This window comes from Panthera onca, chromosome X, assembly GCF_046562875.1.
Source record: "Panthera onca isolate mPanOnc1 chromosome X, mPanOnc1 haplotype 2, whole genome shotgun sequence".
Lineage (NCBI taxonomy): Eukaryota > Metazoa > Chordata > Mammalia > Carnivora > Felidae > Panthera > Panthera onca.
This window is the reverse complement of record NC_138357.1, coordinates 18,390,979-18,416,085: the sequence shown is the minus strand read 5'-3', so window position 1 is coordinate 18,416,085 and position 25,107 is coordinate 18,390,979. Positions and strand designations below refer to the sequence as shown.

At 40.0% G+C, this 25,107-nt stretch overlaps 1 protein-coding gene across 3 annotated transcripts in view; it reads left to right on the top strand.

Annotated features, from left to right (window-relative positions):
* The first annotated feature begins 201 nt into the window (after positions 1-201).
* The window catches only part of PHF6 (PHD finger protein 6), a 47,342-nt gene continuing 22,436 nt past the window's right edge, over positions 202-25,107 (top strand). For 2 of the 3 annotated variants that reach the window (XM_081793253.1, XM_081793252.1), the window contains exons 1-5: positions 202-381; positions 4,340-4,523; positions 4,748-4,849; positions 18,881-19,014; positions 19,282-19,325. In XM_081793253.1, the coding sequence (XP_081649379.1) occupies positions 4,386-4,523; positions 4,748-4,849; positions 18,881-19,014; positions 19,282-19,325 (418 nt within the window). In that variant the 5' untranslated portion in view covers positions 202-381; positions 4,340-4,385. The remainder of the gene's footprint in view (positions 382-4,339; positions 4,524-4,747; positions 4,850-18,880; positions 19,015-19,281; positions 19,326-25,107) is intronic. The other variant, XM_081793254.1, reaches the window with a different exon arrangement.

Sequence of the window (25,107 nt, the reverse complement as noted above, 5' to 3'; positions counted from 1 at the left end):
AGCCTGCCCCCAAACACTTGGCTGAGCGGCGGACCGGAGAATAGAAGGTACGCGCGCGAGCAGGAGGCGGAGCTTGCCGCCCCGATCCGTACTGGGGGCGGCCTCGGCACATGCGCCGTGGTTCTGCGGCTTCAGTTGCCCCGGCCGTGCAGCCAACCGGGGCTCGCGGCGCGCTGGAGACGTATTAACGCTGTGTTGAGTCGTTGCGTGCGAGGGGGGCGACGTAAGGGCGCTCCGCGAGCCCGTCTCTCCTCGAATGAAAGGAAACAACCTCCGGCGACAGAGCCCCGCTCCCAGGCGCTGCCGGAGAACCGACACCGACTTCTTTCTCTTTCCCCTCATTGGCGCTTCTCCCCTGCCGTTCGCCTCTGGGCCCCGCCGGTGAGTCCCCACGGTAGCTCGGGGGCCCCCCATTCTCTGCCCGGCGGGAGAAGACAAGGAGGATGGCGGTGGCCAGGCCGCCGCCCCTGCCCGTTGTTAAGGGGGACTCTCGGTGGTCTCGCTTTATTGTCAAGGACCCCAGAAGCGCCGCTCGTTGAAGGCGCTTGGCAGAGAGGTGGCTGAGAAAAGTGCTTCGGAGGAGCTAAGGGAGCGGTTAGGCTCCAGCGTAGACTTCGGGGGAAGGGGCGCAGCATTTAGGGAGGAAAAAATACTGGGAATTTTTAGTCTTTGCCATCGCTTAGGACATATTTGGGAAGGAGGGAGACTCCCAGTTTGGGAAGCGTAAGAGGAGGAATGGTCAGGATGGCAAGAGGGTTGGCTTTGCGGAATGAGGAAAAACTCTGGGGTGGGGGGAATGAGGGGTGAAACTGAGATCTGAAACGAAGACTATTTGAGAGCGAACTCCTGGGGAAGGACGGTTAAAGAAAGTGGTGGGATATCTTCCTGGATTCGGGAGGACTGGAAAAGGACGATTAGGGGACCCTGACTTGACGACCGAAAGGACCTGCTAAAGTGTTTTAGAGGAAGATAGTTTTGCGAGTTTATCTAGCGCTTGATTAGAGGGAGGTCTCGGAGTCTAGTGTGTATTGAGGAATAAATAACGGAGAGAGGATCCGGTACGTTATGTGTACCATCCTTTTATTATATGGACGAACAGCACGGCATTCTTTTGAAATTTGTTCGTTTCGATATTCTGCGTGGAAGTTGAAAAATCCTTTCTTTTTGAAAACCCCTTTTCTTTTCATCGGCTTACTACGTAATATCGGGTCTTATTCAGACAGTTCAAATTCTTTCTTACCCTTGGGTTTGAAACAACTGGAAAATTCCTTCAGTTTCCTTTTGAATAACCGCAAAAAGCAGTGCGAAGCATGTAATAATATCGTGCAACCAAATTCAGGTGCCCTTCCGGTTCATCTCGATCGTTTATTTCTCTCCACTGTAACTTTCCTGACCGAAATACTGCTTGTTTGGGGATCACGTTTATGTATTTTCAACTGTATGTTTCAGCTTGATTGCGTGTGGGATTGTTTGATCTTCCGGAACGGCAGTTTTTGTTTTGTTTTGTTTTGTTTTGTTTTGTTTTTCTGTGGAAATGGTCTTTCAGATACGAGACGTTGAATGAGCTCTCGACTTGGTTCTTGAATGCTCTCCTTGATGTTTCAGGTTATTTCCACCTTGGTGCTTTACAGCATCTTGTAAAATCAGGAACGAATTGATTGCCTCAGCCTAACTAATCGAGCTTTTATATTTTTTCAGACATTTCAATTATGTTTCTCACGCTGTTATCTTTGCCTCTTTTTTTCTGCTTTATAACATGATCCGTAATGTTATGTTTCTTTTAAGGAAAAGGTTTCATTGTTGGGCAAAAGCATCAAAGTTTGATCTCTGCGTGCCCTGAAAAACCTTTTACGCTGAAATTAAAATGCCACATAGCTGCGTGGATCGTTATGAACCCCTTAATATTGGTCCTTGGAATGCCCTTATTCTCCTTAACGAGAGACCACAAGTGAGACAGCATTAGATAAAAATCTGTATTTTTATGATAAAGACATTTTTGTGAGGAGTCATTGTTTCCAGGATGTTCCCCACTTCATGTTTCACAAGGAGGCTGTAAAAAATTAGCAAGATATGCACAGATACATTATTTTAATTTTAGTGGAAAAATCCATTTAGTCATTGCACATTGGGGAAAGTTTTTAATTGGTTTGGTGCACTTTGTTGTGTTTTCTGTTCACTTTACCAATTTAAACTGATGAAAACACTAGAATATTTTTGAATGCAAAATAAAGCGTACCTTTTTTCTCTCTTAGATTTTTGGGTATTTGATATCTTAGAAAAGGGAATTCTCAAAATTAGGATGACAAATTTACCTGTTTATAAATTCAAAACAGGCAGAATTCTGTACGGATACAATTTGAGGGACACCATTTTTAGAATCAATTTCAAGAGTAAAAAGTGCTTTTTTACTCTAGGACTTTTTAGAACCTTACAACCCGGTTTTATAGCCTATGCTAGGGTTGTGCAGAAATTACACATTAAAGATGACTGTACAGATTAGATTCATAATGTGCTATCCTTTGAACTGGCCAAGGATGACCGGGGAGAAATGCTGAATATGTTACAGTGGTTTCAGAGTGTCTACTATTCATTGCATAGTCGTAAAGAAAGCTAATTTAGAACTCAAATAGCAGATTTTGGTGCTGTTTAAATTTTGCTGTTTTGCATGGTTAATTCTAAAGATTTTGGCAGCTATATTCTTGATAAAGCAACTGAACACATATTTGCCTGTACAAATGCAAACACACTTCCCCTTTTGTTTCTTTTGTTTCTCTGTTATGTCCTTTTTTTTCTTTAATCCTAAAAGTATTTGCTGCCTGTTTTCAATCAGTTTCATGGTTTATAGGCAGTGCTGTGAATACAGTACTGTTGTAAAGTATCCGATGGCGTTTGGAAGACTAAGGTATTTAAAATTGTAGATAGCATTAAGGGTTTGTTAAACCCATCAACACAGAGACTGCCAAGGCCTTTGAAGTTTTGTTTAAAAAACAAAACAGAACAACCCTAGGTATAAATTGATAAAAAGACCTGTTTCTTTGTGGCTTCACGTTAAATTTTGATTAAGTATCTGCAGTTTTATATTATAAAGCACTGAGTGGTTTGCAGCTAACACCTTCCTGGCACCAGCTGCTACTGTTCTTGCTGGTGAATGAAGTGCTTCTCACAAAGCTACAATGTGGTGTCAGTGAGTCCATTTTTCAACATAGTATTATGAAAATACTCAAGTATATAGAACAATGGGAAGAATTTTAGTAAATTTTAAGATGAACATTGCAGATTTTATTTATTGTGACTTCTGTTGTGGCAGCCTGGATCCTGGACCACTTAGTTCGGTTGCTTTGGGAAAACTACACAAATCACATAACTGATTTTACACTTGTTTAGGTTCTTCTTAAGAATCCATGTTGAGATTGATGATCTAAATCTGAAACCTTCTATCTTAGAGCTTTTCTTCCCTTTCTTTGTGTTTGACTTTACTACCTAGAATTATAATTTGACTAGATTTAAGGGTCACACAGAAAAATTATCCTTCCTTTATACAATATTGCTAATTTAATGTGAACGTTACTGCATTTAGAACACCACTCTCTGTTTGTAACTTTAACCTGCAGACTTTTGGAATAAGCCTCAGAGTCAGATGATATAGTTGTTTTTTATAAATAATCGGTTCCTAAAGTATGGTTTTTATAAATAGACTTATAAGCTTAATTTTTTCTTTACTCTAAAGAGGGATACGATAGCAAAAATTTATTAAAGATGTATACGTGATTTTTTTCTAAACTTGAAAATAATTCACATTTTAAAAATAAGTGTTCCAGAGTCACGGTTAAGTGCATTCATTTCTCCTTTGTTGGTTTATGAATATGTGAACTTGAATGAGTTGTGCAATTCTAGAATTCTGTTCACTCTGGATATTGTGTAGTTCTCTTACAAGTTTCTGCTCTGTTCTCAGATATATAATTCTTGGTCTCCTTGAAGGGGAATCTAGCTATACATGAAAAATATTTTTCATTAATATTGTGAGCAGATGACTGTTTTAGTGTCACACATTGCACATTTTTAATTTATCCACACAGAAATCGTTTTAGTTATTTCACATATCCTCTAATTTGGGAGCCGTTTGATTTTTCCGAATCATTTCAGTAACTTATCTTTATGCATACATTTGGTTTTTTCATTATGGAGGCATTTCAGGTTTTAATGTTCATTTGTCTATTCTAAATACCCGCTTAAAAATGCATATATTAAAACTTAGGTTAAATATTAAACAACTACATGACTGTGTAAATGGATATTAAAGCGCAATTAACCATTTTGTTGCCCTTCTCATTCTCTGTAGCATTTCTTGAGGCTTAAAGTGGCATTCTAAAAGCAATTTAAAAATCATGTCAAGCTCAGTTGAACAGAAAAAAGGGCCCACAAGACAGCGCAAATGTGGCTTTTGTAAGTCAAATAGAGACAAGGAATGCGGACAGTTACTAATATCTGCAAACCAGAAGGTGGCAGCGCACCATAAGTGCATGGTAAGTAGAGGCCGGCAGCCGAGAGACCCGAAACCGGGAGGACCCGACAGTGACTGACTGTTCCCGAACAGGATGAAAGTCGGTTAAATTTTTAAGATCTGGTTTCTCACTAATGCTATGCCATTTGTACTAGAACAGTTCCTTTTAAAGTTAACATCTTGTTGACTGTTTCACTGTAATGTCTTTAAATATGAATCTTAATTGTTTTTAAATGTAATTTATAGCTCTTTTCGTCTGCTTTGGTATCGTCACACTCTGATAACGAAAGTCTCGGTGGATTTTCTATTGAAGATGTCCAAAAGGAAATTAAAAGAGGCACGAAGCTGGTAAGTTGGTATTTCTGCCTCTTGAGAATAAAACTGACTTTAAGTTCATTAAAGAGGAAATTGCTTATTTTAGAGTGTATTGCATTATTATTAGCAGTGTAATTTTAAATTGCAGTCTTCCCCCCACCCCCCCCCCCCACCCCCGAACCGGAAATCCCAAGGCTGGGTTTAACCTATTTATCACTTGACAAAAAAGGAGGGAATCAATATTTATATTGTTCCGATTTTTTTTTCTTTTCAAAAAGAATTAAAATCTTCTTGGAGGCTGTGTTGACTTAGAAAACAAGCAGTTTGCTTAATTTGAATAGATCACGTGTTAAAGCATTCATTCAAGGGAATTTTCGTAACTCAGATGTGTTTTCCTCTTCCGTCATCAAGTAATTGTGGTGATCATAAATGAAGGTGACAGTACCCTTTCGGCAAAACAATGTTACCACTTGCTGCATTTTATTGTCGTTCAGCCATGTAACAGCATTTATGACTTTGTGTAACTCTTGATGAATTTTACTGTTTTTTCTGAAGGTATGTATGCTACAGTAACTTCCTGTAGTTGTCTTCACTACTGGTAACCAGGTTGACAAGATACTATATTGCTGTTTTGGAAAAGTAATATTGTCTCCCCTCGGGACTTAGAAAAGTGCTCTCTGTACTTATGATGCAGTAGGGTTTACATTGAAACAATTTTCCCTCTTTGGCTATTGTATTTCTCCTTTGAGCCCTTTATTGAAATTACATCTGTAAATGTACCTTCGGTAGCTTCACTCTCAAGTGTGCCGTTATTTTATTTTTTTAATGTTTATTTATTTTTGAGAGAGAAAGAACATGCACCTGAGTACACATGCGGGCACAGGAGAGGGGCAGAGAGAGAGGGAGACAGAGGCTCTATGCTGACAGCAGCGAGCCCGACGTGGCGCTCAAACTCACGAACTGTGAGATCAGGACCTGAGCCGAAAGTCAGACGCTTAACCGACTGAGCCACCCAGGCACCCCTCAGATGTTTCATTATTTTAAAGATGGGTTTGGCAGAACATATATGTATGTTCTTGGGCACTGGATAATCTCCTATTTCGCAAAGAATAGGATGAGCAGAGGTAGGAACTGTCATTTTGATGATCAGGAATAATCCATTTTTTGTAAGTTGTCAGTCTTGTAGTATTAGGGAAAAAAGCAATATGAAGAAATTGAAGGATTTGAGACTTGCTTTAGGATAAATAATCTCAAACCCTAGAATCATTATTGGCGCAGGTGGGAATTCAGAGGTCAGTTTTTGTGGTAGTGAGGCCTTAACTGTGAAAGCATTTGTATTCCCCCATCCCCAAAACTGCTGTAGTAATAGAATGCTTCGTGGGTTTTTTTTAATATATTTTTTAAATGTTTATTCACTTTTCGAGAGACAGAGACAGCGTGAGCAGGGCAGGAGCAGAGAGAAAGGGAGACGCAAAATCCGAAGCAGGCTCCGGGCTCTGAACTGTCAGCACAGAGCCCGATGCGGGGCTTGAACTCACGAACTGTGAGATCATGACCTGAACCGAAGTCGGATGCTTAACTCACTGAGCCACCCAGGCGCCCCTCGTGTTTTTTTTTTTTATCGTGATTTTTATTTGCTGGTTTTAGATTTCTTCATGTTTTTATGGCTTGCTGATTTTTGAGAACCAGAGCAGTATGTTTTTATTTCCTAGTCCTTAAAAACAAATTCAGATGCACAGAAAGAATACTATTTACTCGCAAGTGGTTGTGCTGTAAACCTTATTACCCCATTATTTATTCCTTGGCATTATGAATATGTCTGGAAAATGCTCTACATCCTGACTCGTGAGCATTTTGCTCCCTTGACGTGGCTGCTCTAGTCAGAACGGGAGCAGTTTTGGTCTCAGTGTTACTGATTATTAACAAATGCAGTGCCTCGTTTTACATGAAGCAGTATGGCTAAATCCAGTGGAGATTTCATTTATTTGGACGTGTTTGTGAAGAGAGCATCTGAACTTTGTACACGTTTCACTAATATAAATTATTTTGATTACTTTTTAATGGTATAGTATAGGGAGTTAATTTTTTCTCAAGTGTAGTGCGTCGTAAAGAACGGCATTTGTCCCTTGAACTAGGGATGGAAGAGCATCGGAGGTTAAGACCACAAACTATGGTAACAGACTTGGATTTGAATCGCAGCCCTGTCGCTGGCTGGCTGGGTGACCCTGGACAAGTTATTTACTTGTGTACACCACGTTTTCCTCACCTGCCAAAAGGAGACAGTGGCAGCGCTTGTCTCCCAGGGATACTGTGAGAATTCAAAGAGAGACTATCTGGGACTTAGCGTGGTGCCTGGCACGTGGCTAGGACTTGGTAAATGGTAGCCACCCTGGTAGCTAGTGTTTACAAATAATAATAACCCGCTCATGTCATTGTAGGCTAATGAAAAGCATGCTGGGCTGGGAAGTCATGAGGCTTGTTTTTTTAATAACTCTGTCACTGACACATTATGTAACTTTAGACAGGTCGTTAACTTATTTGTCTTTTTGCCAGTGGTAAACAGATAATGCTGCATCACTGCTTACTAGACGGTGATGTTACATGACTAAAAAGTTCTATAAAAGATCGAAAGAGTTGCCTTAGGAAAGGTGTTTCAAAAACTATTTTGAGGCCCTGGGCATCTATTAGTGAGGAATAGGGGCAAAAGGAAAGAATTTGAGCCTATAGTTGTGTTCCTTTTCCTCCTCCCAAATGTCAGAATTTAAATACGTTACATGGGGGATAGGACTCGAGTGGCATTCGTGTGTTTAACTTTGATCTGTGCAGGGAAGGTAGGTCGTGAATACCCACTGAAAATAGGTGCTTCCAAGTGAGGTTCCAGCCTGTACCTGGTGTTGGCTTAACAGGTGCTCCCTGGCACCAAAGAGAAGTTTCGAGAGAAGAGGCTGGGACCTGCGATGAAAGTGTATAGGTGACCAAATGGGGTCAGAGTCTGAGAGAATGGGAGGTCACAGAGCAGGAGTTACAGGAATGTGGTTTTTATGTTCTTGCTGCCATAGGCAGTTTTCCAAGGTTTTCATGTCAGTCACAAAGATGAGGGGAGGAGAGCTATTCTGTATAAACAAATTCATCTCTTTTTCATCACCTTTGAGCGCCCAGATGGACCAGGAATGGCCAGAGTACTAAGAATTTTATCATTTGAGTCTCTGTTTTTGCAGTTGAGACAGATACATATTTTTCTAGAATGGTTTCCCAGTTCCTATTGAAGCCATATGAAGACACCACATCTGTACCATCTACTCTTACCCTCCAGCCATCTAGCACAGAAATGCATTCTTCCAAGTAAAATTATGAATCATCATGACTGTTTTCATTCTCTTTGAGGAGATACTTGAGTATATTTGAAGAACATACTCTTTCTGGAGGAAGATAGGTGGTGAAATCCTTAAGAGTTCTACGTTGGATAATTACTGTTACAATTGGTAACTGTGTCAGATATATCACTCTAAGGACAGGAGTTCAGAAGGCCCTTTAGTTCCTCTTCCCTCACCCCCATGCAAGATTGCCTACAAGCCATCCAACATAAGATTTTTCTCCGCTGTTTTTTTTAATGTTTTATTTATTATTTAGAGAGCACAAGTGGGGGGAGGGACAGAGAGAGAAGGGGACAGAGGATCCAAATTAGGCTCCGTGCTGACAGCAGCGAGCTTGATGTGGGGCTCAAACTCATGAACTATGAGATCGTGACCTGAGCCGGACTCTCATCTGACCGAGCCACCCGGGCACCCCTTGTCTCTGCTATTAAATATATCAAGAAGTTGTGATTCTACCCAAGCGACGTGAATCATGACCGTCATTATATTACACTCTTCAGAATTGAGGAATCCATCCTTCTTTGTAATTTAATTATCTCACTTAATTTAAAACCATTTATTTTAGGTCTCTCTCCTTCCATTAAAGGAAGTATTTGGGTTTTTTCTTTACTAAAAATGGACAGTCTTTCATATACTTGATGACTATCCTCAGGTCACTCCTGAACTTTCCCCTTTACAAACTAAATTTTACTCCCATGTCTAAAGAAATCCTCTGAACGTTTTTCCTGCTTTTTCCAGTAGTAGAAATAGATAACATTTATTGAACACTTAAGATGTGGGCAAAGTACCTTAAATACATGATTCTTTTTAATCCTGACAGTCATAATGTGAGATAGGAGGTTAAATCTCACTTTATGGATGAGGAAACTGAGGCTCAGTGCAGGAACCTGACTAAGGTCCTGTAGCTAGTAAGCGGCAGAGCTGGTGCTTGACTTTAGGGCCAGGCGACTCCAGAGCCGGAACTCTTCATCACCCTAGGTTATACTAGACTGCCTTTTACGCTACTCAATCCCAAATCATATTTTAAGAAACGTAATTATTAGGGCTTAGGAGTTTTCTAATAAATATGGAAATACTTCTGAATTTAGGACATAATCTAACTCCTGTTAATATATTCTCTTCATAGCATTGTTAGTTTGGGGGACAAAAATCTTACATACATACTAGGTGAGAATATTCTGATTCTGTTACCCTCAAGATATCTTTTGTGGCCTCTGAAAATGAAAAGACCAATTTTAGGTGGTCTTTACTTTGTTATTTCCTCAGTACCAGTGGAATGTTTGGCGCCCTAGAGAAATGGGGTATCTGATTTTGAGTTTATGATCTAGATATCGGGCATGCCATGAATCTGCATATATGACAATTTATACATCTTTTTATTGTGTGTGGGAGGAGCCTTGCCTATTCAGGTAAGTAAGATTGCTGCCTAGAGATGGTAAGGTTTAAAAGAGGGAACGGGGGGATGAGTCCAGGAAAGAGGTTAACTACCAGAACAGGTCATTGAGACCGGCAGTAATGGTTCAGTTGAGTAAGGTGGGATAGTTGCTGGGTCTTTAAACCTTAGACAGGAATTTCAACTTGGATAGTAAGGGGATGGGGATGGGGAAAGCAGGATTTTTCAGGAGAAAAGGGATATACAGTGGTCACTATGGAGAATGAAACCTAATAACGGCAGCATTTTTGTCTGCTATACATAGATGTTCTGCAAGGGCATCTTAAAATGCATCCTGTCTAAAGCATTATTCATCATCTCCCTGCACTGAACCTTGATTCTCTTTCTAAATCCTTTACCTTCAAGTCTTCCTTCTTCCACATCTGTCACATTGACTCTCCTTCTGGGATGTCTCTGCTTCCTTTTCTTTCTTAATGCTCCCCTGCATCCAGTCTTCCTCTTCCCATCCTTCCAACATAACTGCTGGTAATCACTTGATCTCTGCTTCCCTGCCTCCGAACCTTTACTGGTGCCTTACTGTGTATGAAATAATACCCAGAGGCCTCAGCCTGCCCCTCAGAAGTCATAATCCACCTTTCCCACTCTTGATCTCCTTCTCTCTCCTCTTGGTTTCCCATACATCCTGTTTGTCCCCAATGTTGTGCAGGCACTGACATTATCCTAGCTGTCAGTTCTGTTTTTGAGTTCAGCTCAACCTTACCTCTGCCACTGAGTTTAACATGCTGTGCACTGTAATTGTTACACCTGTGCAAGTTTCTTCCCTGCTATATCGTGAACTCTGGGAGGGTAGAGACGATTCTCTTTGCCTAGCGCAGGATTCAGTGGGGACAGTGCATGGAAGGCACTTAGCAGGGTACTTGATGTCTCATTTGTGCTCAATGGCATTTTAATAAATGGGCACTCATTCATTGTTGAATTGGAAGGAGAGAAGAGCTTCAATTGGATAATAGTGTGAAACCTTAATGGCTAAGTATAAATTGGCTAGGGAGGTAATGGTGTAGCATAAAATTCCTCTTTTTTGGTTAATCAAAATTTTAGTGTTGTTTGCAGCTCTAGCAGTTGGAAAAGGAAGGAGCGAAATCTAAAGGGAAGACTCAGGTTGGTTACTTGTTCAGGATGGTAGAGCGCTACGTATGCATCACACCGGAGGGTTTTCGTGTTTCTTCAACATTCCCTGGCCTGGTATGGTGTTATTTTTGTTGTTTCCTTAGGCATTGTATTTGTCAAGTCCTCCGTCTGGAGTCTAGAATTCATCTGTCTGTCCATTTATCAGTTACTTAATTTAGTGCCTACTTTGTACCAAAGCAGGATGCTTAGACACTTTGGGTACAACCATGAATGCGTCTAGTTTAGCCTTAGGAGTATGTAAAGAATGCCACAAGAGAGGTGGGATACGGGACCATCATGAATTCTATTTGAGAAGTCAGAAGGCTTCACAGAGAGCGACATTTGAAATGTGTTCCACTGGGAAAGTGATGCTGTAGAAGTCAAAGGGGGAAGAGTTTCAAGGAGGAGGAAGTGGTCAAAAGTATTAGGTAAGTATTAAATGGCAGTGCTATTTAGAGTCAGTGGCTCGTTTAGCATTTGGTAAGGGCAAAATGGGGTGCCCACAGAGCACAGAATGCTACTGCTGCTTGCTTGCTTGCTGCATACAAAGAAGCAGAAGATGCCAGGTGATTAGTGGTGCTACGAAATCCTTAGAGCAGTGGTCCTTAGCCAACTTTTACATCAGAAGAGGAGTGGGCAGGGCATTACAGGCATGTATCTTTTGAAAAAGATTCCTAGATGATTTTGGATGAACACTCCTGGCTGTGGACCAGTGCCTTAGAAGATGGGTTGACCAACTTTGATTATAGGACCAGGTAATAAATATTTAAGGATTTGCCAGCCTTATTGTCTCCATGGTAGTCACAGACAACACACAAAGAAATGAGCATGTCTATGTTCCAATAAAACTTTATTTACTAAAATGGCTGGTGGGCTGGGTCAGGCTTGCAGGACCCCTGCCTTAGGGTATTTTTGTGGAAAAACAGGTAAATTCTTCCTGAGTCACTGGCCTCGTGGTCATCTGTGTAACTGAGTGTACGTGCATCACGAGTATATTCATCTTAATGTGTACTTTTTTAAATTCTATTTTTTTTTTTTTTTTTTTTTTTAAATTCTATTTTTTTTTTTTTTTTTTAATTTTTTGGGACAGAGAGAGACAGAGCATGAACGGGGGAGGGACAGAGAGAGAGGGAGACACAGAATCGGAAACAGGCTCCAGGCTCTGAGCCATCAGCCCAGAGCCTGACGCGGGGCTCGAACTCACGGACCGTGAGATCGTGACCTGGCTGAAGTCGGACGCTTAACCGACTGTGCCACCCAGGCGCCCCTAATGTGTACTTTTTTAAAAAGCTCAGGTGATGGCATGCAGATTAATGTGTGTAGGTATTTTACCTGTCATTTGTATTGAAATGGATTTTGCTTTACTTTGGAGATGATTAAGGAGAAAGAATGTAAGGTAAAAGAGAAACTTCAAGTCCACTGCTGGAGAAAATCAGCTCTTTGACTATTACTGAATAAATTATTTTTTTCTTTTGCCTTCACATACTACTTCTTTGCAATTGAGAATAATGTAAATTTATGTCATTACGTAACTACCTCTTATCTATTTGTGCTAATGGAGGAGCACCCAAACCAGTAATGTAAAATAATCTATGTTTGGTTTTGGGGGATGTGTTGGTACTCACTTGAGTACGGATATGTGTTTGACATTTCCCACTGAGTGAGTATATATAGTGGGCAACACGGCAGTTTAAAGTACCCTCAGCCTGAACTACAGAGCTGAGCTCAGAAAAACTATCTGAATGTTTCAGATGAAAAAAAAAAAAAACAACCTTCAAAAGCTACAGTGAGAATTTATATTCCTCATCAGTGATGACTCACAAAGTCTGATAGAGTTGGAGTTTGTGATATTCAGATCAAGGTCAGGAGACCAGGTTAAGTAAGAACTTGATAGGCTTAATTAGTTCATGGCCCTCCAATTTCAAAAAGCTTTCTGAACTCATTTATTCAGTAACTGCTTAGATTTAGTCTGTTACTCTAATGAAAACAAGTACTTTTCAATGGCTCTGTTTTTTAGAAGCACTTGGAATTTTAAGGTCCTAACCTATCAGTTTTGTCCTTTTTTAATAACTTTGATGGTTTTCAGATTTCTTTTTTGCTTTCCAGCTTTCCATTTAGACCTAATTATTACATAAAGTTGATTATTAATAATATTCTATTGTTAACTTTGTGTTTTTGTGAGACCCTCTTCAAAATGCTGAACTGTTTTTTGTTTTTTTTTTTTTTTTTAACTGTAGCTGTAGTATAAACCAGATACAGTTATGTGTTCATGTTTCACCCGACCACACAGTGGTATTCTTCTTAGGAATTTTTAACAGGTAAATTGGATAGCTGTCATTTAAACAGATGAGTCAGAGGTCACTCTTGTTTTCTAACAGTGTTGGATATGTAAGGTATTACTGTAAATAAAGCCGTGAACCTGGAGTTTAGGAGCATGTTTTAGGCAGCTCTGAAAACTTACCCTAACTGCCTTGTCCCGCATTCATTTTTATTGAAGGCAGTGTTATCCGTTATTAAAAACAACACAAAAAACCAGACACCAGTGTAAGGTGAACTGCCCTCACTTTATTTTTGTCTCCTGTCTCTTGTGCAGATATCCCTGGTACCCTGTCCCCAACTCCAGTGCTTTTTATGTTTCCCTTGCCTGCAGACTCAAGAATATGGCCTCGTTTTGGAACCTCTTTTGCATTCTCATACCTTTGTAGCCCTTTTCTTAGAGCAGGTGTCTTGAGAGTAGTTAACTACTTGGCTGTGAGGATTTATATCTCTACGGTGGTGGTCGGTGATAGATACTGGTAGATACACAGCAGTTAAACTGGGCAAAGCGAAGTCTTAGCAAGTGAGCCCTTTGTCACTTGGTTCCATATGGCTCTGTCTAGCCATCAGATTCCAGCTTTCCTTTCTGCCTGTCCTAGAAGTTGGCAGTCTTATTTTAGTTTTACTTTGTGTCTCTCTGTGGTCTTCGTTGAGTTTTCCCTGAGCTTCGCCCATAGCTCCCGAGAAAGCAGTATTTCGCCTTTTATTCCTTAGGATTTCTTCCTTTTACAAACTGAATTTCAGCGCTTGCCTGGTTTAATTGACTGAGGAGCAGGTACATCCCAGCTTCTGGCTCCCGCAGGACTTTAGCTAAGTCATAGCCCTTTCGGTTCCCTTTATCGGCACTCGTGTGATTTAGTTCCTCTTTAGTCTAGGTCAGCTCGTTGAGACTAAGCTTGTGGGGTACAGCTTAACCTTAACATAGTAGAGCTTCACTGATAGTAGAAGAGTGGTTACCACAGGCAGGACGGTGGGGAGGTGTTGGTTAACGAGTAAGAAGTTGCAATTGGGAGGGTGAAGAAGTCTAGAAGCCTGGTGTACGGCACGATGACTAGAGTTAATGCTACGTCGTATACTGGAAATTTGTTTGAGAGTAGATTTCGGGTGCTTTCACCACACACACATGCACACACACACACAAAATGGTAAGCGTATGAAGACATGAAAATGGTAAGCATATGAATACGTGGCTATGCTAATCAGCTCAACTGTAGTAACCACTAATATTAAAATATCATGCCATGCATTCTAAATATGCATAACTTGTATTTTAAAAATTTAGGAGCTAGTGTAGCTTCTAACCACACTGTAAAGATGATGTGCAAATATCTGTAATAGGATAGGGCCTTTTTTTTCCAGTCTCCCCATGTCAGAAGAGGTGTTTGAGTTTTGAGGCGTACTAGGTGTACTAGGGAGCAAACTGAAGAGGGGAGTAGAAGTAAAAGAAAAATGATTCTTACCAAATTTTCACCTCTACATAAAGAACTTGAAATCAGGGTATGAACAGGATAAGGTGACAGTTAACATTTATACTTCTTTGGGGGCCGAAAATGAGCCCTCAACTGAATATTTGATACGTGGGACAGACAGACATTTTTGCAGGGGGAAGGGGTCCACAGTTGACCATGTTCCTGTCAGATTCTCTTTCATTTTCCCACGTTGGAAAGAGTCACAGGTAGTACAAACTTGATGTTCAATGGCAGCTGACAGGCATTCTGCTAAGAGCCCAGGAGGGACTGACAAGTTTGAGGGCAAATGTTTTATGTCAAGAGGAATACAGGATAACATTACCCGGGTCTGGCCAACTGGTGCCAGCTGTGTTGGGGTCCCATTTTCCTATTACTCCACTTTTTCCAGAGAGGTCATCATCTTTTGTCTTCTTTTGCATAGCTTTTCTTAAGGAAAGTGTACCAGCCATCTATCTAGTTTCCCATCTTCTTTCATTTTGTCTTTTTATCTCTTTTTGATTCTCCACCTTGTATCTAACAGGGTGAATCTTTTCCTCCCAAATATTCTTGCCTCTGTTCATTCTGTGCCCCTTCAACTACAATGTTCTCCTCAATTTTACCTCTCCAAATTCGAGATCAGACTGTTTAAATTTTTAGGCATGCTTGAAGATTATTATGTTAAATCTGCAGGTATTAGAACCATGAGTGAGAAAAAAAATACACCAGAAGATATTAAAATCTTCAGTAACAGAGTAAGCTTAAAGTCAATACATTTATCGAACACTACTTTGTAAAGCAGTGTTTATCTTCCCAAAAACTCAGTCTAGAAACAATTGATGGATAAAATCTATACATTTATAAATATAACTAGCCAGACAAAGAAGTCAAATGGTAAGAGCCAAAATGAATGCTATATCTTAAGTCCCATAGGAGTTCAGGGCAGAAAGGATTATTTAGGGGCTGGGGTGTAGTAGTCTGCTACACTTCAAGGTAACAGTTACGTTTCTGTTTTGTGCTCATAGGTACACAAACACATTTGAATTTTATATTTAGTCTTATGGATAATTTTTGCTATTTTGTTAGCACCTTGCCAAAACTTCATATACAAGCGGGTATTTCTGCTTTTATATGAATGCTGCTTAAAATAGATCCAGTAAATTCTAATTGAGAAAAATTCCTACTCCTAACCTTGAAAAGAATTTTCCACTCTTTGAAACCATTTTTATTGGTATATCTTTTTTCTTCCTTGAGAGGAAATAACAAAAGTGAGAATAAGCATTTCCTCACTTAAAAATTTTATCTGTCCTAAATTGCTGTAGTTAACTGGTTATACTTTGGGTGGATTTAAATTGAGAACAAGTTAAGACAAATTTTGATATATTTTGGACATTTGGTTTCCTTCTTATTCTCAATAAACTGAGAGATGGATATTAAAAGCATTTGCTGGAGTATTCCCAATACTGTTGATTTTTTAGTTTAATTTTTTTTTTTTTAATGTTTATTTTAGAGAGAGAGAGCACAAATGGGGAAGAGGCAGAAAGAGAGGGAGACACAGAGTCTGAAGCAGGCCCCAGGCTTCGAGCTATCAGCACAGAACCTGATCTGGGGCTTGAACTCACGAATCGTGAGATCATGACCTGAGCCGAAGTTGGATGCTTAACTGACTGAGTCACGCAGGCGCCTGTATTTATTTTTAAGTTTGTTTGTTTATTTTGAGAGAGACAGAGGCAGTGTGAGTAGGGGAGGGGCAGAGACAGGGAGAGAGAGAATCCCAAGCAGGCTGTGCACTGCCAGCTGCGGAGCCCAACGTTGTGCTCGAACCCACGAACCACGAAATCATGACCTGAGCCAAAACCAAGAGTCAGATGCTTAACCGACTGAGCCACCCATGCGCCCCATTTTATCTCTTTATTTTGAGAGAGTGAGAGAGAGGGACAAGATCTTAAGCAGGCTCCATGCTCAGTGTGGAATCTGAGGCGGGCCTCAATCCCATGACCCTGGGATCATGACCTGAGCCAAAATCAAGAGTCAGGTGTCCAACCAACTGAGCCACCCAGGTGCCCCTAAAATAATTTTTTGTGTATGAAAGTATTTTTGTCCATTGTAGAAAAATCAGAAAATATGGGAAAGTATAAACAAAACCATCCACCCAGTGACACAGAATCTGAAGCAGGCTCTAGGCTCCGAGCGGTCAGCACAGAGCCTGATGTGGGGCTCGAACTCACAGACTGCGAGATCATGACCTGAGCTGAAGTCAGACGCTCAAGTGACTGAGCCACCCAGGTGCCCCTGAATCTCATTTTTTTTAAGACTAGAGTAATAGAAGTAAAATTAGTGGATCAGGAAATAAGAACTTTTTAAAAGCTCTTTGATAAATAAGGCAAGCTGCTGTCCAGAGTATAGTGATTTCTAGCAGGATATGAGCACACCCATCTCACTATTTTTGCCAGTGTTGAGCCAAGTACAGCATTTTTAACGACACCTCCCCTCCTTTCACTTTTACTTGCTAATTGAATTCAATAATGTTTTTCAAAATGTGCCTGTAAACCCATTTTTGATGAAATTTCAAGATGAACTACTTGCAGTAGAGTTCTAATGAGATGGGGTATGTTTGACTTGTTAAGAAAAACTGGTTGTAAAGTAGTACGTGTGGAATTATGTAGAGAAATACTGCCATGCAAACACTGTAACGCACCATCGGGGCATCTCTACTTGGTAAGCATGAGTGATTTTTAAATTTCCTTTGTGCCCTTGTCTTTTCCAAAATTTCTCTAATTGTGTTTTTTGATGAAAGATACAATTTGCTAAAATAATAAAACTTCACAATTAAGCTGCACTACAAATGCTGCACTTCCTCAAGAATTTATAAGCCACCCCAAAGTATTTAACAGCTTTTTCCTGCTTGATAACTTGGCACAGTATTTCTTTTTAACAGTAATACTCTGAAGTTTCTGTATTTAAGGAAATGGAGTATTTCTCTAGTATTAGTAATGGGCACTGGCCCTCCTGCTTTCTGGGGTGTACCTGCCTTGAGAACGTTTCTACTTCTGACTTAGTAGGAGTATTTCTTAAATGATAGCTTGATTGAGAGGTTGACGCTCTGACTTGCTTAAAGAAGTGTAAGGAATTTTATTGGAATTTATATTAGCCTCCCCGTATACCAAAAATGCTTAGGGGCCAAGTGATCCCAAAGTTAGGATGCTAAGTGTTCTTTATGTTAAAATCAATAGAGGAGTGAGAACAGTTCCAAATGAGGTATCTAGAAAGCAGCAGTTTTTAAGATTTACCTTCTAGTGAATTTGTTTTGGCATGGCATTTGTAGCTTCGGAGATAGCCTCATTGAAAGTCCACTCAGTCCGGTATACTGTGATACGTTAATCAAAACCACTAGCAATCATTGTTATGTACTTTAAAAAAAATTCTTTTTTAATGTTTATTTCTGAGACAGAGAGAAACTGAGCATGAGTGGGGGAGGGGCAGAGAGAGAGAGAGGGAACCGCAGAATCCGAAGCAGGCTCCGGGCTCTCAGCTGGCAGCACAGAGCCCGACACGGGGCCTGAACTCGCAAACCGTGAGATCATGACCTGAGCTGAAGTCTGTCGCTCAACCAACTGAGCCACCTCGGTGCCCCGATTCTTATGTACTTTTTTAAAAAAGAGCTTTTTCCTAAATTGAGAGCACGAGCTAGTTCAACAGTAGGAATTATCCAATAAAGTTAGAAAGTAAATACATTAAAATCTGTTTAAGAATATGTTCTTTTATCTATTTGCCTGGATTCATAATGCAGGAGGTAAGTAACAGATTAAATTAAAATAGATGAGCATGTTTTCAGAATCAACATCACAAATTATTTTTAGAGCTTGAGATATTTAAAAATCTACTTTAATTCTTTTATCCTTCTTCCCTCACTTGAAATTGATTTTACCAAGTTCCCCAATAGTATGTGAGGTTCTTCTCCCCAGAGATTCTCATTAAGTGGAGATGTGAAGGACAAATTGTTTCTGGTAGGAGACATTTTCTGCAGTTACTCATTTCCAGGAAAATCTGGATTGTGGAAAGGGCTAAGTTGTATACAGCTTACATTCCTGCTATGCAACATTTCAAGTTTTCTCTTGGCCACGGTGAAACAATAGACATTAATAATATTCCATTAATTTTGTCAATGTTTAACATGGGGGAAAATACCCCTGGTAGAATTTTATTCAAATTATTTCTAGGCGAGAACACAAGAAAAATGGCATTATTAGTTACAAAACTTCAATAACCAGTTTGTTTTCCTTGACAGAGATTGATATGCCTCTAACCTGACTTCACGGCCTTAGGAGAATCGCACGCTAGTAATAATTATTTTATTGTTTTGCTGTAGATGTGTTCTTTGTGCCATTGTCCTGGAGCCACAATTGGTTGTGATGTGAAAACCTGTCACAGGACGTACCACTACCACTGTGCATTGCATGATAAAGCTCAAATACGAGAGAAACCTTCACAAGGAATTTACATGTAATTATTTAACTTCTTTAAGTGTTTTTTTCACAGTCCTACTTTAGGCTTTTGTAAAAGTTTTTCCCGTTTCAAAGCATTTCATCATCATTGTAAAGGGTGTTTTTGGTAAGGAATTTAATGGTTAGAGAAATGGCATAGGACTTTTAATAAGATTTGTGGAATCCAGCTTATGAATGGGGTGAAGTGTACTGCTCATTTTCTTAATTTGAAAAACGAATTTCGTTTGTTTACTTCATAATTTTTGATGTCTTCATTTTTTTGTAGGGTGTATTGCCGAAAACACAAGAAAACCGCACATAACTCTGAAGGTAAGTCATTCAGCCCCTTTTCAGTATCAGGAAGAAATTTGAGTGAATTCTGTATGGACTTTTGCCATAAGATGTATCTCAGTATTGAATACATTTCAAAGAATTAAGAAAAGTGTTAGGACAAACTAATATACATAGTGGAAATGATCTGAAGTTTTAAGGAAAATTTCACCCCTAAATTTAGTTCTTGTAAGGAGTACATTGAGAATGTATTTATCTTTAGGAAACACATGACGGTGGGGGTTTGGGATTTCTGTGATCATGAAAGTGGTAGTAGATTGCAAAGGTCATAATTGGGATCTGTGCTACTGTCAGATACGCAAAGTGTGAACGAAGGACACTGGTACTACATTTTGTGATCACCAGGCTTTCTGTTAGATTTTCATGTTGTAGTACTGTTTTAAAAATACAGACATGTGCATAAGAAGTAATTAACTTTAAAATATATTAACTTTTGAAATTATAGTTTATTTCTCCTTAAATTTAGATAAAACAAGGTCAGGGATGTTTATATATAGTTAGCCAAGTTGTACCTGGTCTTTAAAAGGTATGGAAAAGTTCTTAAATTGAATTCTTATTTCGTACCTTTACAAACAGATGGTTTTGATACTGTCACTAGCAATATAAAAAGGCTTAGATTTAATCTGAGATTGTTCTGTCCTTCTATTTAGATTAGAGATCTTTAGTTTTTGTTAGCCTCCGAGAATGCGTTGCTTAGCAGTAGAATGGTTTCAGCCTGTTGATTTAGGAAGTGGTTTCTTTTATAAAGACTTACCTAGTTATCAGTGTTAGCATATTAAAGTTTGTGGCCCTTTTTGATATCTTAGATCTTGGCTGTATCCTACCCTTTGGGACTCCAGATTGGTTCCATTACTTTAGGATAGTGCTGGTTATATAATCTTCAGCAAAAACTTGTCTTTAAGGTAAACAGATTCCATAGCTGTTAACAACAGAACATTTCGGAGGTGATCAAGTACAACTGAAAAAAACCTTTATGTTTTCCTTGGTTTTTTCCTCATTTAGTTCTAGAATTCAGTTCAAAAACCTTTTGTTCAAAGGTTAAGAGGAAACTTTCCCACCTTTCATTGCTTCAGATTTTAACAGTGTGTTTTTTAAAATTTTTATTGTTTATTTTTGAGAGAGAGAGAGAGAGAGAGACAGGAGAGAGTGGGGGAGGGGCAGAAAGAGAGGGAGACACGGAATCTGACGCAGGCTCCAGGCTCTGAGCTGCCAGCACAGAGCCTGACGCGGGGCTCAAACTCACAGGCTGCAAGATCACGACCTGAGCCACAGTCGGATGCTTAACCGACTGAGCCACCCAGGTGCCCTGGATTCTCTTTAAAATTGTAGTGACCATATATTTATGGTAAACCAAGGATTAAGAGCTGGGATCTGATGAAGATGAGTATATGAACACCCTGGGGCAGAATACTTGAGGGTGGCAACAGTGATTAATGTAGGCAGCTCCCCTTTTATTCGGTAGATTTCTGAAGCCGATAGTACCATCTAGTGGTAGAGAAAAGTCACTGCAGACTGTAAAGTAAATTTTGGCCACCTTTTTGCTTTGAGAAATTTATTGAGAAAGATCTAAATTACTGCTTTTCAAGATGACTTTTTTCATGTAACTGGAAGGATTCCTAAATTCCTAAATTATTCAAATTTGTAATACAATTGTCTTGAATTTGGGGTTCGTTGTATATTTTTGTAGCACTTTGGGGCCCCTTGTATTATTGATATATACGTAGTGTGTATATACTCATATTGTAGAACTTGAAATATAATTTTACAATTTGTCACTTTTATCTAGCTTGTATTTGACATTGAGTGCTTTGTCAGAAACAGAACTTCCAACTACTTCATTGTTCTAATGGGAAACATATGTTCTACTTTATGATTGTAATTTATGATTGGGGTTTATAGGATTGTATTTCAGGGACTGTCTTTGAGAATTATACCGCAGTAGTTTGTATAGCAAAGAGGAATTGATTACCTGTGGCAGTGTCTTGATTATTTGCCATCGGTGGCTCAATAACCTAGTTTGCTAATACTTAAAATGATAAATACGCCATAATTCAGTCTGTTCGTGTTAGTTTGATCTAATATGAACTGTTTTGAAATATTAAATTCAAAAATCTCTTTACCGTCTCCATAGTTTTGCCTTTTCCAGAATGTCATATAGTTGGAATCACATAGTATGTAGCCTTTTCAGTTTGGCTTCTTTCACTTAGTGGCCTTTTTTTTTTTTTTTTTTTTGGAGGCGGTGGGGGTGGGGTGGGGGGTGGGGGTGGGGGGTGGATTAGTTGATAAATACATGCTTATGAGAAAGATCTGTTAGGCAAAAGGAGATTGAAGCTCCAGGAAGGAGGGAGACTCAGTGCACAACCAGAATTGCCCTGTGATGGGAGGACACTTCCATTGTAATAGAGAAGGAAGAAGATAGGTAGTTCCTCTCTCGTCTGTTTGCTCTGTGAGGGACAACGTAGGGGAGGCAGGAGGGCTGGAAGTTGAAGGAGAGAGGAGAAAGCTTGCAGGAATAGTTGTGAAGATGGGAAAGGAAGTTTGGAGAAATGTAAGGGCTCCAGACCAGGTAAAGGGTTCAGTTAAGGTTGCTAACCATTTATGTAGTGATACCCTCAGTTTGTGTGACTTCCGGCAATTCAGGATCCTGTGTGTAGCACAGAGAAAGTGGCTAGTTAGAAATCTAAGTTAGATAGGGAAGTGAAGGCAGGAAAATAAGAAACAGGAAGGAAGTAATAGATGGGAGGGGCGTGATTGAAGATTAAGTGAGAAGGAAAGTGCTTGGGAAAGCGGTCATTTTGTGGTCCCAAAGTATGTGTGATTTATAGTGAGTTCAGAGGTTAGAACCCTTCTTAGGTGATTATAAAGGTGTCCGGGTGTGATTATAGGGATTGGGTAGTTGATGGAGGACATCACTGAAGGTCAGGGAACTTGCTTGGATTGTCCCATGGGCCTTTGAAATCACCCAGGATGCAGCAGGGGCTGGAAAGAGGAAAGTGCAGTAAGCTATGTGCTAAGGAGAATCTGATGCATGGGGTGGAATGATTGGGAGCTGGTAATTGTTAGCAACAAGGAGGGGAGGAAAGTAGCATAATCAGTGTACCAGCAAAATTGGCATCATCTGGGAGTTGGTTAGAAACGCCTAATCTCGAGCCCCACCCCTGACCTACTAAATAAGAATCGCCACTTTAACTAGATCCCAGGTGACTTGTTTGCACATGAAAGTTTGAGAAGCAGTGGTTTTAGCTGGATGACGTGGACCTCAGGTGCAGGGCTTTTTACAAGTGGCTATAGAACAAATGGTTCAGCAAGGCTGTCTAGTAGGACTTATTGTGACAATGAAGTGTTCTATATTTGCACCGTCTATTATGATAGCCACCAGCCACATGTGGTCGTTGAGCACTTAAAATGGTATAGTGCCCTTCTACTCTTTTTTTTTAATGTTTATTTTTGAGAGAGACAGAGCATGAGTTGGGGAAGAGCAGAGAGAGAGAGAGAGAGAGAGAGAGAGAGAGAAGGAGACACAGAATCCGAAGCAGGCTCCAGACTCCGAGCTGTCGGCACAGAGCCTGACTCGGGGCTCAAACCCATGAACTGCGAGATCATGAGCCAAAGTCAGACGTTTAACCAACTGAGCCACCCAGGCACCCCTGCCCTTACTCTTAATAGGAATTTATACATTAAAAATGGACAGGAAAAGCCTAGAATTAAATCCCGCAACTTACGTGCCCCATCCTTTGGCCCATGTGTTTAGATAATAGATATATTCTTCACCTTTTTTTTTAAAGCAGTATTTTTTAAATACCCAACATTGGCAATAACAGATAGGTCTAGTTTGTAGCTGATGCTAGCTTCTGTATTATAGACGTACCTTAACATGATAGGTTGTCATCGGTAAACAGTTGAGTACCTACAAGGAACTGTGATTATGTCTTGTGGTTCTTTTAAAATCATTTTCATTAAGAGGTTAAGGCTTTTCTGTTTAATAATGTATATGGAGCAAAGTAATCTGTGATGAGATAGAGAACAGTATTTAGAGTAGATGCTGAGTGTTAGCTATTTGCGGCAAGAATGTGTAGATTGTAAATCGTGATTACAAACATAACCTCAGCTCAGTTTAGGTTCTTGAAATTGTAAGTAGCCAAACTTGTGGCTTATTATTTTTGTTAAGCTACCCAGTATAGAATGTTTTGCATGGTATGGGTGCTCAAGAAATGTTTGTAATGTCTTTTCTTTGTCTTGAAACAGAGCATGGTTTTGAATGTATCCCTTATTTGGGTGTGACCTTTCTGTGTCCTGTGGCTTGTCTTGCACCGGGTGTTAGTAGAGCATGATGAGTTAATAGAACGGGATTTTTTATAAGTCTGAAATTTCTTAAAAATAGCTTAGTGAGAAGTGCCACAATTACGGTGACTGTAAAAGACAGTATATAAAGGAATCTTTTGTGCCTAACCTTGGAAGACCTACTCTTGATTTTATTCAGGGACCTGGTGGGTCCCCTAACAGACTTTCTGGAAACTTTATATTAGAGATTGCTTATCAAATCATACAACTCCATTTGTGTTTCAAGAACTAAAGTCACTATAGTTCTATTAGAGGTGTGTTGAAAGTGTGCTGTCCTCTGTGTGCATTCTGCTTTAATATTACCTTAGTATTCTCATTCCCTTTGTTTCTCTACAATGTGTTACACCTTCGGTCTTCGTTACTTTTGTTAAGTGGAAGATGGGGAGATTTTTATGTGACATCAGTGTCCTCGAAACCCTTTTAAGTTTTGTGGCATCGAATAGATTTATGAAGTACTGGAAAGGCAGTTTTGTGCACTGGTTGAACATGGGCTCTGAAATCAGATCCGTATTTGAATCTTAGCTCTGCTACTTACTCGTACATGGTCTTGGGCAAGCCGTTTAGTATCTCTGGAACCTTGGATGCTGCATTTGTAAAACGGGAATTAAAATAAAACCCCACCTAGGGGCGAGGGTGGCTCAGTCGGTTGACTGGCCGACTTCGGCTCAGGTCACGATCTCGTGGCTTGTGAGTGCGAGCCCCGCGTCGGGCTCTGTGCTGCCGGCTCAGAGCCTGGAGCCTGCTTCGGATTCTGGGTCTCCCTCTCTCTCTGCCCCTCCCCTGCTTGTGTGCTGTCTCTTTCTCTTAAAAACAAATAAACATTAAAAAAAATTAAACAAAATCTCTCCCTCATGGAATTATTGTAAGGATCAAATGGAATAATGTCTGTAAGGGTCTCAGCAACATTCCGGGCACATAGTTCAGTGCTCACTAAATACTACATTCATGTGGTCTTCCTCGGAAGATAATAGAACTTAAATTGTGTTTGTGATTTAACTTGGGAAATTTGAGTAACGTGTTCACGTTGTGCCCTTTGCTAGAACTGACTCCTTATTTTTTCTTAGATTCAGCAGATTTGTTGACTACCCATGTGCAAAAAGTACTGCGCTAGGCACTGTTTACGTTCATCTTTCATTTAGCACACTTTTCAAACTGACTACAGGAAGTACCGAACATACATGAAAATATGTTTGAAAAAAAGCCCCATCACCTGGGTTAACAATCCTCAGCTCCTGGCCAGTCTTGTTTCATCTGCACCCCTCACCTGCTTCCTCCACCTGGATTATTTTGAACTGAATCCCAGCCACATTTCATTTTAGCACACTTGCTTAAGAATTAGTATTTTGGGGGCACCTAGGTGGCTCATTCGGTTGAGCGTCAGACTTCAGCTCGGGTCGTGGTCTCGCGGTTTGTGGGTTCG